Here is a 15,671-nt window from a genome sequence, read left to right on the forward strand (position 1 = left end):
TGCTTCGACGAAAGATTTGATGAACTTCCAAGAGGTCCAGTCGTTTATTTTGTCCGAAGTCTAGTGAAATCAAGGCAAACGAAAATTGATTCGTTTTTTAAAAAGTGATTTTTAATTTTGTGTTATTTTCCAAGGGTCTGTACGAGCGATTATTTTTGTGTTACTTACCAATTGTCGGAAAAATTATTTTATATAATTTGTAAGGTGGTCCAACGTAATTAGAGATTTTTTAATAATTTTTTTTTTGTATTCAAAACTCCGCAAATATGCACCCGATATCATCAGCTTAGCGCACATGTCTTTAGCAAACTAGCTGCGGCCAAAGCGGCAGGAAGCGGCTGGCATGACCTTGCGTGACTCCGCCCGCCCGTCTCCATGTAAACAAACAGCTGTGCGCTTAGCCACGATGTGCGTGACGGCCTTATCACGGTCTCATATTTCACAGTCGGCAAGTGCTGATATAGCTTGAAAATGTTATTTTAGTAAGTTTAATGTATATCTCCTTTACTTTGGTTGTGAATTTCCATAGTAAAAACAAGCGAGAAAATAATATATTTTAAAAATGCTGCAAAAATAAGATTATTTTTAAATTTTGGTTATAGCGAAAATTCACTATAACATAAACTTTTGGCGCCGTTATAAATTTATGTTCTAACCGACTTTTACTGCAATCTCAAATCAATCTTACCAATTACAAGAACCATTTTAAAGGGCAGAGCAGGTTTGACAGGGTTGTGTCAGTGTCAGTCACATCTTAAGTAATGTTGCGACTTGTGACCCTTCGCTTCACCGTGCCGTGAGTCGGGGTGAATCAGAGAGCATACATCACGGTGTGACCTCGGGTGTCTTGCAAGTGTCTCGACTGGCACACTGTCGCGTGTTTCAACTTACGTGTTTTTTGTATTGTGTATCAACATGCAAAATGCTGTTGCAGATGTCGCAGAGCACAATGTGTGTGTGTGTGATTTATTTGGGATGAATTCTTGGCAATATGTGAAATGTTAAAGATTTATGTTTTTTATGATTAAAACTTTGAAATTTGCATAAAGCAGTTCTGAAAGTCGTGAAAAAGTAATGAAACTGTAGGTCTGGTTGTGAAACTATTTATTGTAGCAATTTGCTAACTTACATTAATTTTTTTGGTGCCTTTGGTTATACATGTAATATTAATTAATTGATTAATACATTTAATCCACTGAAATCACTTAGAAATTATTTCAGAAATTAAGTTTTAGGTTTCTAATATAAAAGTTGGGAATATTATATCTATTATGTATTATGTTAAGTGTAATAGTTATAGTTAATGTATTGTAAAAAAAAATTGTATTTATATTTTTCTGAAAAATTTCTGAAATTGGTTTATTAGCTATTTGTAAACAGATACGATAAATGCATATCCCCAGTAATAACTCACGCTTGGATTTGTGTGTCAACACACTGTTTCAGGTCAGAAAGCTATGTTGTTTTAATTGAGTCTAGAAACTTTAGGCCTACTTTGTCACTGTCCATCTTGAGTAGGTTAATTGAAAAGTCAGGCCATTGGAAAGTGGTAAGTGAAAATAATTTCCTGTACAACTATAAAATTCTCTAAGTGTAGTAACAATACTGATGGGTGTCAATAAAAAAGTTTTAATCTTCGAGGAATTAATATTTTTTTAAAAAAATAATTGTATTTTAAAAGAGTAAAGAAACATTACGACTGTGCAGCTTAAAAGAGCTGGAAATTTTATGTTCTATGTATTTTTGTTTGAAGCAGCAACTGTATTCAGGGTGTCTACAGGTCCCGAAAGTCCCGAAAGTCACGAAAAAGTCACGAAATTGAGGGATTGGTCACGAAAGTCACGAAAAAGTCCAGAAATTAATGTAAAAAGTGTAAAAAGTCACGAAATTTTAATAAAACAGTTTTTTTTTTTTTTAATTGTTTTTGTTTATGTCTCGTACGGACAGACAAATTTAATGTACAGGTCTACCAACTATACATTGTATTTGTAGTAGCATTTATGTGGGGTAATACCGTTGGGTAATACTCAGAAAGTGACTTTTTGCTGTTGGTTAACATGAACAATTTCAATTGGCTCTTCGACTTTCTTGGCTGTTTCACTTTGTGCGCTGGCCTTTGCTGTTACAAGGTGGCGTAGTACATGGCTGTTCATCCATGTGGGAAATTAAACGCATGATTGAACGTGTCCGTGTACTAGGAAGCTGTATTTTTAACTGTGATACTAAAATACTTTTAACGAGTGAAGTTAGGTTTTTCGTTTGTAAAGTAAGCCAGAACTAAGCGTGTACAACTATTAGAACAGCATATGCAGAAACAAAGCAGTTTTCCGTTCGTTTTAATAAACTTCAGTGATGTGCCAGTGCGGTATTTGGCTTTATGACTAAACTTGAGACATATCATAAAAGCAATCTGTGTATTTTAGTGTTGTAGGTGTTACAAATCAAATCACGACAAATAATTTATTATGAAAGGATGTTATTATTAACACATTTGGCCTCTGCTTTAATATTATTATTATTGTTGGTGGCAGAAATTACAATCTGGCTAGGTAAGTTACGTTTGTTGACATTGTTAACGTTTATTTACTCTATATTGTGGTAATTATTTATGCGAAAGTGGAAGCAAGCGTTTAAACTCGTGTGAGTTTTAAACTTGTAAATAAACATTTTATTTTATTTTAACGAAACGTGATGTGACCATACATCAATCAATGACATAATTTTCTGAGATACAGCCCTTTTATTTCAGTTTTACACATTAAATTTCCCTTGTATTTCACAAACTAATATGTAGTGATATTTCAGTATTTATAATTATATATAGGCCTTTATGCATATGTGTATGCTACGAAAATATATTTTCTCTCTTTCATCATACACGTTTAGGATACTTAAATCTATTTTATTAAGACATTTTCTATAATATAAACACAAGTACATTCCCGCCAAATTAGCATTAAACAAGCATTTGTGTTGAGATGTCTTGCAGATTGTGTGTATGTCTCGTGGGTGTTTCTGTGTGTAGTGGATAAATTGTGATTATAAAAATGCCTGGTAAATGTAGTTTTCGAGACAGCTGGTATGAACTGCCATATGCAGGCACCTGGAAGTTGTGGCTGAGACGCGATGAATCTGATACGAATAGAGCATTTTGCTGCATCTGCAGAACAAACTTTGATATTGGTCATGGAGGTGTCAACTCGGTTAAAAGTCATCTTCAGTTAGTGAATGACTTGAGTTCAGGCAAACAATCCCTAATAACTAGTAGGCTTAAGCTTAAGTCAAATGTTTGTAGTGATGTGAAAGATGCTAGGCCTAAACCTTCATGTTGTGGGCTTGCATCTGATTCAAGTAATTCAAAAGTGCACAAACACGAAATCCAGCCTAGTGATTCTGTTTCAGCAAATAAGCCTCCACACGAAGCGAACCCAGTTGAAATTATAATTGCAGGCTCTTCTAGTAGTGATACAACAGGCCCCAAATTTGCTAGTAACATTCAAAGGTACATGCTAAGAGATGAAGTGACCACAGCAGAAATTGTAATGTAAACTAACTAATGTAAGCATGCAAGACTAATGTAAACATGCAAGACTTATGCAAACATGCAAGCTTAATGTAAAAAATGCTAGGTAATGAAAATTTGGGACTGATGTACATAACAAATTGCATGAAAAAGTGAACTAAGAAAATTGAAATCTTCTGTTATGAATAAGTAATGTTTTACTTTTCTTTATTTCTGCTAGCAGTATTTTGTAAGTTATTTTAGACCATTAGCCATTTTGTTTTCTTGTGTTGTGTAACAGATATTTGCCGACATCCTCATGTGATGTAATTGAAACAAAAATTGCCGCGTACAGTTTTACGCAAAAAATTACGTTTAGTGGTCACTAAGGTCCTGAAAAAGTCCTGAAATTGGTTTGCCAGATATCTGTAGACACCCTGGTATTGTTACAAAAATTATTGGAGACATAGATTTCATATACTATATACTAGGGATGGGCCGGTCGAATCCTCGAATCCCACCGAATCTCTAGTATTCGAAAGATTCGAAATTCGAGGGAAAAGATTCGGGATTCGAGGAAAAATATTGATGTAAATGTAGTACTTTAAAAACTTAAATGCTTACAATTTACTTGGCCTGTTTACGTTTTCCTTGGAACACATCCTATTGAGGTACAGTAGAACCTCGTTAATATGTGATGGTCAGGACCGAGATAATCACGGATTACCGAATTTCACGGACTAGCGATTAAAAGCCCAGCAGGTCTTGTCAAGCTTCTCAGACACCGGCGTGCAGCTGGGTTAAGGCCATTCACGGTAAGTGCCGGCCGTCTTCGAATTAGTGTCTCGGCTTAAAAAAATACAGCACTGCCTAGCCATTAGTTCTAGGTCATTTACAACAGCCCAAGAGAGAAAGATAAGATCGTGCTGACCTTGCATCCCCCCTCCTCTTTGTACAGCCGAATGCCAGCTAGACACGTCACTCGCCAGGCGCCTGCCGTGCGTTGGCGGAAACAAACAAAGGGAGAGAGTCAGGACATCCCCCTCAAGTTTAAAGAGTGACAAATGTGACAGCTGAAAGGGCGACACAAAGGGTCGTTATAAACAGAGTTGCAGAGTTTGGCGACCCACGCGATGGCTTGCAGTGTTTGCCGGCCGCCGGCCCACTTGACGTTAATTTTAAGCGCTGACAATTTTTACTTCTCTTTTAAACCGTCCCGGATTATCCGATTCCCGAATTAGCGCATCACGGATTAACGAGGTTCTACTGTATTGTACTTTTAATTCGTTATTATATAAAAAAAATTATGAAGCATGTACTGATTTGGGAAACTTACTTTATATTCATTAAAATGGATGCATTGTCGCTATATTGGCATTAAATAAGGCATAAATCACATATGTATTCTCAGAATATGCTAAAAAATAAAATAAAGCACATTGAGGATCTAGACTAAATATGAATCTTTTTTTTTTTTTTTTTTAATAACTTTACCGAGAAATCTGTTACTTAGTAATACAACAATAATGCCGACTTTCATCACAAGTTACGGTCGCACATGTAGTAATAACAATGAAATAATGAATGACAAAAATTAATACATTATACAATTATTATTTTAATCGCAATTCAATTTTAAATATTCTGATACACGTTCTATTTCTGAATTTTTTTAGGACCAAGTTTGGTTTATGTAGACTACCAACGTTAAAATATGTATTATCAGAGAATTCCATGATGGCCAACCCATGAATTTTTTAGCCAATCATTTTGAGCAACATAAAAAATAACTAATATTAATATAAATAATTTTAATGGGTAAACTATAGAAAACACCCTGTCACTTTTAACTTCGCGCATATTAATCACTATGCTTTAGTGAAGCTTAATTTTAAAAGACGCACGACAATATTTCTTATGGCCTAAAACCATTGAAGCCAAGATGGCACCTTTCAGTTTCCATTAAATATTTCAGGAAAGCGTTTACCTTCATTTGGGACTTTAAACAAATGTCAAGTTGGTAACTACAAAATATTGTTCCGTCGGATGTTGAATTTCGTTTTCCGATTTCCGTGGATACATGAATCACTGTACTCACAGATAATGCCTGAATGCCTTAAATCCACCAAGTCGGATTCTACAGCAATTGATGAAGTGACCAGATTCTTACGTGATCCTACAGTTAACCCAGAAATAAACATTCTCGAATACTGGAAAACTCAGTCTGCGTGTTCACCCAGGCTACATAAACTGTCCAAAAAATATTTGTGTTCACCACCTGCGACAGTGTTCTCTGAACGTTTGTTCAGCACTGCAGGAAACATATGTGGCCAAAAACTGAATCGTCTTGATCCAGACCGTGTCAAAATCCTTGTTTTTTTTAAATAAAAATTTAAAGGGTTAAATAATTCTGCATAATGTTTAATTTTTTCTCTTAACTTATAAATTATTTTATAATTAACCCTTGAGAACTGGATTCGGATTCGAGGGGTGGATTCGAGGTACTGTTTGGGATTAGGATCCGAGAAAAATGGGATTCGAACCATCACTACTATATACTCTTGATCTTGCAGAAAGGAAAGGTAAAGGAAATGGTGTGAAGGAGATTGGTAATCCTGGTACTTCACAGTGCATATGTATTGTCTATCAACCAGAACCAGTATCTGGGAAGAATGACTGTATGTGGCGTTTGCAGCTGACGCCGGTGGAGAAGTACGCGATGCGCTTCGTGGAGCAGACCGAGGCGGCCTGGTCGGCCGAGCAGCTGGCGGCCGCCGAGGCAGAGATCGAGCAGCAGAAGCGCGACTGGGAAGCAGGGCGTCTCCAGGCTCTGCGTCAGGAAGAGGAGCGCCTGGCAGCGGCTGACGAAGACGACGACCAGAGGAACCGGATCACCTATTCGCATGTCGACGCCCACAACCAGGTCAATACCACTCCCAGCCGCAGGGGGAGGGGCAAGGCGGGTCAGCATCGGCCTCCCCGTCCCGAGTCACTCTCTTCCTCTTCTTCCTCCTCCTCTTCCTCGTCCGAGGACTCTTCCGGCGAGTCGGTGTCGACCAGCAGGAGCGAGAGTGGGGGCAGTGGCTCGGGCACCGAGTCGGAGAGGAAGTTCGCGATCAGAGGCGCCCGACAGCGCGTCCTCAACAACCACGGTCCCGACAGCCCGCGCACACGCTCCCGCGGCTCCGTGAGCATTAACCTGTGGACGCTGGACGTGAGCCCCATCCTCCCCTCCGCGAGAGGGGCGCACGGCCGCAGGAGGAAGGGTCGGGGCCCCCGTGCGTCTCCGGGGACCTCCCCGGTCGACGATAAGGACCCCTCGGCGTCGAGGCTCGTCATTCGCACCAGGCGGTCCTCTACGGTCGGCTTCACCGATGGCATTAAGCTGGTCATCAAAAACGATTCCTCCTCAGAGTTCCTGTCGAAGAGGCCGTGCAGAATCACACGCAGATCTGAAGGAAGCAGCCCTATTTCCTGAGTCAGGCTCTTGCGGCCATCGCGATCTTGACGGCCCTAAAGTATTTATCAAATTACGTTAACGTGTAATTTGAACATGATAGAGTTGGTGAGAAGAGAAAATGTGGGGAATGAAATTTTATTAATTGGTTTAGCAATTACCGTCGTTGCACATATGTCGCAGTAGCAGTTTACAGATTTTAATGAAATTCCATTTTTGTTTGCTGTCACGTTTTTTATGTGATTTCGTTCCACGTACATGGAACTGCAAGAAGCTAGTGCGTAGGTTAGCGTCAGTTTTTCTACAGCCTACCTGTTTCGGATTTTTACCAATAGTTTATTTAATTTGGAAATGATAACTTTTTGTTAACACGTGCTGTAGTGTTTTATGTGTGTATCTGAGTGTATGTTTCCAATCACATGGAACCTGATCTTGTAAGGTCATGTGGTGGTTTGTAATGTGACATGTTGTCACACCAATCGCAAAATTACATGCAAAAACTAAGAGAGAAACAGTTTGAATCAAGATGATGAAATAAAGTGATGTTTCTTTCTTGCTAACAACCTGTGTTATTTTTTTTACTTATGTCTTTGGCCTGTTTCCAAGTTCTTTCCTGTGGATGGTACAAAGGTCAAGTTTTGTTTTGGTGTCATTTTGCTATAGCTCTGTGTGCTTGTTTATATATCCATATTGGCTCCTCGAAGTTAGTTTGGTGTGGCATGGGCTTGTCATAACCTAACCTAATGTCTCTAGAGAACGGGAGAAAAATAATTCACACATTGTGTCTGCACTTGGCTTCAGGTGACTGTTTTCACCTTTTTTAAGCAATGACCGTTTGAAACCTTAATTAAGTGGCACCAAAACTTATTTTTCTGCCTTTGCCATTCCAAACTTGGAGACAGCCTGAGATATAAGCTGGCACAGGGAGCTGAGCTGAAATGAAATGTCACTTGTTTTTCTTTGTCTTGTGGGTGGGGTTTGTAGGCAGCTGCTGTAAAACTGTACTGCACACCGTTTTGAGATTCTCAACATATAGAAGCGTGATTAAACTTCAACAACCTTTACTCCAAAAACTTTTGTTCAAAATTTAATTCTTAATAGTCAACTGTTACAGATTTGAGTACGATTATTTAAGTGATGTCAAAACAGATATGTGCAGTTAAAATATGAATTTGGGACAACTGTTAACATAAAGTGTGTGGAAATAATACATTCTGAAATCACAGTATTTCATACTATAAAAAAAACTTTGTCTGAATAAGAATACTTGATTAATCTTTAGGCCCCCACACATGATCAATCCAGCTCTCGGTTCAGATTGCTAATCCCGAACTGACAGTTTGGATGGGATTGAGGTCCTCTGCACGCACATGATCAGTCTAGGGCTCAGTTTGGATTGAACAGCCTGAACTGACAGTTTGGGCTGAACTGAAGCCTTCCCCACACATGATCAGTCTTGTGATCGCTGTTGCTTTTGATGTAATGTTTCATTGTAGAATATGGAAGAACTTTGGATGTTGCAGTTGCATTTGCACTTTTAGTTTGGGAGGGGAGGGTTGGAATCATAGCAACCAAAAAATATACTCTGTTTTATCGCATAATTGTCGCACTGTTATTTTAGTGTGTCAAATTTTTGACAGAAAAATTTCTACCGTAAAAGTTGCATGATGATGTTGGTCTCACTTTTAGGTTGCTTAATCTTAAATATTTTGTTGTAGCAGGGTAGCACATTTAAAAATGTAGCCAGCACTAGTTGGCATCATTGTCTTAGGTTGTTTTCATGTTCGTATACAGTGCAAGCACGTAGTCTATATCGATAGCTCACGAATTGCATTTAACGCGCACGCTCTGTCTAGTTTCAAGTAAACTACATTTGATAGCCCGCACTGCTCACGTTTATTGTTTTTTTTTTTTTTTTTTAATTTTAACAAAAAAGTTTTTATTGCTTGGCTAATTAATTTTAATTTTTTGGCATACTTTAGTATATTCTGCTTTTTAATTAAATGTACTTTCAGTGCAACATATTTTGTTTTTATGAAAAACAACCTCAATAAAAATGCTTTTCAAACTTGAGTTCAGCTAAAATGTGCAGCAATTATGCGATAAAACGCTTTGAACAAAGATGTCTGCCATGACACTTGGCTGATAAACTGATTCTTTTGACTGGCAAGACTTTGTTCCCGCACACTGCAGTTCAGGCTGAGGGTTCTCAAACCCACAGTCCGATTTGATGGAAAGCCGACAGTTTAACAGTCCATCGATTCCGACTGTTCAGTTTGTACTGATCGTGTGTGGGGAAGCCTTTACAGTATAGGAGAAACATATGTCAGTTTGTGGACTTATCAAGAGTAAGATACAATACTGTTTACGATATTACAAGAGTTATCTGTAAAGTTTCCAACCTCAATATGAATGGAGCACTCATAAACAAAATTTGTGGGATTTGTTTGCTCTTGCTTTGGAATCATGCTTTCTGAAATTAAGCCATTTTAGATGTGCTGTTTTTTTTTTACAGTCATTTGTGTGAGTCTCTGCAAAATAGATTCTTACGAAGGTGATATCCTCAGTTGACAAAAATCTCCGTCCTCCGAGCGCAACTTTTAGCCTATGGAACAATAAGTCATTAGGGTTTAGATCTGGTAAGGAAGGTGGTAAGCAGTTCAAACCACAGTTTGTATATTTTCGCCATGCCAACCGCTGAGGTGTGAACTGGTCCATTGCCTTGGTAAAAAAATATATACTTTTCTTTTTCTTTCTGCAATTTCTGCCTTCAGCTTTTCAAGTAATGATGTGTAGTATATTCCGTTATGTTTTTCCATTTTCAAGATTATTGATGATGACTATCCCGGAAAACAGTAATCACCACTTTCCTTGCCAAAAGAACTGTCTTTGCCCTTTTTGGAGCTGAATTTTTCTTTCTAAGTTTTTGGTTTCGCAAACATTCGTCATCACTAGGGACCGGAAAAATTCGCGGGTTCAATGACCTGTAGGATGAACTCCATAGTTCTACATACACTCAGTCAAATGCCGCCCACTCATTGGCTGCTGTCTTGTGAGACGTCCCAACGTAGCAGCCTGTGATTCGATAAAGCTTTGGTTGGGTGTTTCTCATGGGCCCAGAGTGATCCAGGTGAGTTGTGAGCCAATAGCAGAGGCAGCACTGAGGAATAACTATTTGTATTTCAGCCTATCACGAAATTAATTTGTATATTTTTCCGGTTTCTAGTCATCACCCAAGCTAATATGGCTATGTTTGAATTCAGCTGCCCGAAACATTCCTGTGGTAAATTATAATGCAGAGTCCCTGGGCACAATGTCCAGCTCGTCTTTAATTTGCGGCATTTCTAAACAAATATTTAATGGTAGGTGTGGTTACCCAATTTTTCATTTTCGCAAAAACATGCACATGTAGACACGTGCAAACTACTGTTAAATAAATAAAGGCACCTCCAAAATGCCTGAAAATTCAGAAAGTACATTCCAAAGCATGAGCAAATACATTCCTCAATATTTGTTGGCGAGTGAGTGCTGCTATTTTCATGTTATGTTTGGAAACTTTTCAGACAACCCTCGTATAATTTTCGTCACTTGACGTACGGTTCTTAGAAATTTTCTGCGTTTTATAATTAGGAAAATATTTGTTTCTGTATGACTGCCTCTTCTGGGGATTTTCATATTTGTCCGAGATCTAAGCAGTGGTTGGCTGAAAAAGTTTTCTCTCACAGATTTAAAATTAGGAATTGACATCTGTGTACATGAATGTAAGGGTCCGTGCAACAGCAACAAAAGAAGACCAGTCGTGTAAGGCAAGTATGTAGCAGTTTTAAGATCTTCAAACCTGCTTAATATTCCCGTCTTGTACTCCAAAAAATATGGTCATTATTATTTATTTAAATTATTTACATGACTAAAGTTATGTTGATGCTGGCAAGTGTAATTGATGCTGGCAAGTGTAATTTTATAACTTTCAATTATGTCCAATTAGCAAGTCATAAACCCAGTGTTGATTGACCATTAGGGTATTGCTGTCGAAAAGCATATCTGACCAACACGACAAAAACTATTGTGTTTTATCACATAAATGTCCCACATTTTATACTAAAATCAAGTTTGCAAAGAAGGGGTTCGATTTTTATGTGAAGAAAGCATTTTTTGTGATGTGAAGTTATTCATAAAAACAAAACCTATTCGTGGAAAGTATGTTTATGTAAAATGTAGACTATACAAAAACATGCCAAACAATGTAAATTAATAGCTCATAAAAAAAATCATATATTTTTTTTAATTATAAATACAAAAATTAAAATCATGGGTCAGTATTAATGCATTACTATTGTCATAGTACACGCTTAACATTAAAGAGTGCTGGCTATCAAATGTAGTTAACTTGGTACTAGAAAGAGTGTGTGCGTTGCATGCAATCAGCGAGCTATCAGTATTGTCACACTACGTGTGCCTGCTGCATACGAGAATCAACATAACCAACATGAATGATGCTAATTAATACTGGCTACATTTTTATAAGCTATGCACAGCGACGACGAAGACAAATTTATAAAGGTTATAATTTTATAATGTTTAAAAACATCTTTCAGAGAAAATTTACACATCATACAACTTTGTTATTTCTGTAATTTAAGTAAGTTAAGCTGTACAGTAGAACCCCGATTTTGCGAACACGGATTTAACGAAAACAGCGATTTAACGTAAAGGTTTTCAGGAACCATCAAAAAAACACCAATTTATTAAAATAATAATATAGATTTCCAAAAAATGAAAGTAAATACTAATGGAATCTTATTAAAAATTACACTTTGTGGTGTCAGTAATAGAATGGAGGTACTATATATTATGTGCCTTTGCATCATCTGTCCAAATACGAAAAAATTTAAAAAGTTGTTCAAATTGCTTAAAAACTGCGGGCGCTGTAACTGAATTGCTTAGGTGCGTGCCATTGCGCGCGCCTGGATAGATAGACTGTCCGCGACACATGACGTCATGAAGGGTTTCTTTGTCGCATCCCCATCCCCCTCTTCTATGCCTGGCTTGACTCACCACGTTATCTTCCAAACACGCCCGCATAGTAACAGTGCTAGCCAATAATCACACGTTTCCAAATATTCCCTTTCCCATCCTTCAGGTTTTTTCAACTTGTGACCACGTCACACCAATACGCCATTATCATTATTCTCTAGAGGTGTAAAAGTAACGAAAAAAAGTGTCCCCGTATGTATTCGTTACTATAACAATTAGTACTCGTTACTATCGTATCACGTTACATTACTCGTTACTTCTGATACCGCATATTATGCTATGTTATGTTGCAGCAACGAATCGAGTCGTATTGCGTACGCGTACAGTATGACGTCGCGTAAATAATAATAAATAAAATATAAACAATTAACAATATTTGATAATTAACAGTTTTTGTTAACCAAAAACAATAAAATCTCATTAGAGCGGCTTTTTTATACTATCTCTTTTAAGATAAGAACAAAAAACGTGAAAATACGCGATAATAAAAACATATTTCTAATTTGTAAACAATACTTTCTTACGTTGTTTCTGTTCCAATCTCAAACTTTGTTTACACACACAATACCTTTAATAAACAGTAAAAAACTTTGACGACGAATTTCCAAATTATACTTTACAAGTGCTGCGCAGCTCAGTGAACAAAGAGAGTCAGCCGGCGGCTACGCCGCGCCGTAATAGCAGCTGACCGAGTACAATGACCTTTCTCCGCGTACGGCGCGCTATTGACGGAAATTTTCCATCAATTTGCGGCCAATTTTTTTATTTTTAATTTTTTACTGTGACGCAATGTGTATGTAGCTCTTATTTGTTATAAACGCTGCAGGTTGCGACTGTATTTTAATACACTTTAACGTATTTCTTACACTTTACATATTTTTAAACTTTTATTTTATGCCTCATTTTTCACGGTTTCTGAAAAATTGTATGTACGACCGAGGTGTATGTACGAACCGGGGGCCGTACTAGCGAGATTAAAAGACGTTGAAGATGTAAAGTTGACGAAGTCTGAGATAGCACGGCAGCACAAGATATCAGCGTCGACCCTGTCTACGATATGGAAACGGTAGGGACGCGATTATTAGTGCGGGGGTCATTGAAAATCGGAAAATCGGATTTAACGAAACATCGATTTAGAGTAAACATTTTCGGTAACCATAGCACTTCGTTAAATCGGGCTTCTACTGTACTATCGGAATGAATATTAGATTTCAACTTTTATTTTAATCCATCGTTTTATACTGAAATACTACCCACACAAAGTGCTCATAATGTAACAGTGGGACCAAATACATCATGCTGCATTTATGCGAGAATTTTTTTCTCCATATTTCGACACACTTAAAAAAAAAAGTGTGAGGATTATGCGATAAAACACTATGGGTTTTGGGTACCAACTGCATTTTTTTTTATTACAGTAGAGTATGCTTTTAGGTTTCTGGAGTGAAATTATTTAACAGGGGTGGGTCACTATGCTCAGAGAATTATTGTTAATATATGTGTAGAAAATAATGTACAATATTTATACAATTATATAGATTACTCCTTGGGTAGTATTTAGTTATAAAATTACTGTTAATGTTGGTGCTAAACAAAGTTATAAATATTTTTGCTATGAAATGAGATTAATTGGGAATTTTTACTCATATATATTATTTATAGTAGTTGAAAATATATTAAATTAACATATTAGTTGATGGGTCGGTGCCAGTTCTAAATTCAGATGGTCATCAGTGAATTAACCTGCACTAAGAACTGTAAATATAATCCTGGGTAAACACAGTGGTATATTGTGGGCGACCAACACGCACGCGCCTTTTTAACTCCACTTTAAGCCCAAGTGACAATTGGTTTCGAAATCTTTGAAAATTGCAGGCGACACTGGTGAAAGGCAGTCTTTCCTGCCCTTATTTCACTGCCTTGCCCTAGCCCGCCCAGATGGAAAGATACTGCAGCCAGCAGGAAGTGTCGGAACGTAAACGAGTTCTTTGTGCCGAGATCCCAAAAATTATTGTCCCTCTATTCGTTAGGAGACAGGGATGATCATTTAAACTAAAAGTAGACCTTTAGAAAAATAACAGGTTCAAAATACTTTTAAGAATTATTAAAAAATTAAACTACCATGATTTAAAGTTGTCTGATACTAATTAACTGTAGGTATTACATATTACGTTTCCAGCTTTAGATCACTTATAACTAGAGACCCAGAAATACCACGAATCTTGAAAAATCACCAAACACTATTTAACAGTAGTAAATGTTTATTATTATTATTAAAGTAAAGTACATATTATTTAAAAGGTATTTTGACTTTGGATTCACTTGGTTTTAACCCCTAATTTTTTTTATTCGTTTTTGAATATCCACATATTTGTTATTTAATTTTTTCTTTAATTATAAAACAAATATGTGCAAACACACTAATAATGGTACACTGAACCATATTTATTTTATGTTGCATGAGATAATATGGTACTTTATGTGGAATTCAGTGTTACACATTACCGTATGCTATACCCAAAAATATAGTACTGGATGACAGATTATGACTGTACCACTGGAGCAGCAATAAGATGCAGAATTGATATATTTATCTCAGTTTCATACATTTAGCATTTGAAAAATTATTTATTTTACTTGGTCACTGTGTTTTATTGTTATTAAACGTGTAGATTATCAACAAGGTACTTTTAAAGTGTATCAGCTGCCTTCAGACAGGAAGAAAATGATATCCAAGTAAGTATCTTTGAGACCCTGAGCAGATTTAGCATTCAAAACAAAAACTGCCTTTGTTTTGTCCACTGGCCCTCGCTCTAAAAGCCATCAAGATTGGATTAATGCTTAAGAGCTCACATTAGCTAATAATATAAGTTTGGCAGTGAAATAATTATGTAAGTTCCAGAAGAAATGTTACTGTCAACGATTGGTTAGTGAAAATCTTCCAGACACAACCTAATATTCATGGTTTTTTTTTTTATTTGTGCTTGAAGAAAATTTAGTCATCATGGCCATCATCTTGTGACCACGAAAACAAATACATTTAGAGTACACAAATTGGTTGTACAAAACCCTTCACCGACTTCAAAAAACAAAGTGACTGTTCGTAGGTTCCAAAAAATGAATATTAAAAAACTGTGTGCAAGTAAGTCCTGTGGCTGCCTGCAACTCTGGGTTCAAGCTGAAGGACTCGGTCCTCGGAACAATGGCATTGTCACGCATTGTTTTGCGTTAATACCTACGACTGGTCACTGAATTATATGTAAAAATTCCGAAAGACATTCGACTGACATTAATATGTTATTTGTGAGCCACCACCTGACAAAACGACCTCGTGGTACCTTATACAGATGCTGACTGAAGAGATAATTGTCCCAACCAATCGCAAAAATACATTGGAAAATATCAGTCAAACATGGCAACAGCACTCCGACAAACTCCGAACTCTCTGTTCTCTCTATTTCTTATGCAACCGACAAACTATTGCATTAGCTCATTCAAACAAAAAACCATGGCAAAAAAAAAAACTATGCGAACATGCATTTATGGTTTAAAAAAAAAAAAAAAAAGAGTAAAATTTGCTTCAAGTGGCTTATCCTTACTAATATTATAAATGCGAAAGTAAATGTCTGTCTGTCATGCATTAACACCAAAACTACTGAACTGATTTAAATGAAATGT

General features: G+C 37.0%; 1 protein-coding gene across 1 annotated transcript in view; it reads left to right on the forward strand.

Annotated features, from left to right (window-relative positions):
* Nucleotides 1–15,671, forward strand: part of LOC134540351 (helicase domino) — a 329,560-nt gene that overhangs the window by 199,208 nt on the left and 114,681 nt on the right. The window contains exons 29-30 of the mRNA XM_063383024.1: nucleotides 6,198–6,966; nucleotides 10,740–10,765. Of these exons, the coding sequence (XP_063239094.1) occupies nucleotides 6,198–6,966; nucleotides 10,740–10,765 (795 nt within the window). The remainder of the gene's footprint in view (nucleotides 1–6,197; nucleotides 6,967–10,739; nucleotides 10,766–15,671) is intronic.

The sequence above is a fragment of the Bacillus rossius genome, chromosome 16 (assembly GCF_032445375.1).
Source record: "Bacillus rossius redtenbacheri isolate Brsri chromosome 16, Brsri_v3, whole genome shotgun sequence".
Classification (NCBI taxonomy): domain Eukaryota; kingdom Metazoa; phylum Arthropoda; class Insecta; order Phasmatodea; family Bacillidae; genus Bacillus; species Bacillus rossius.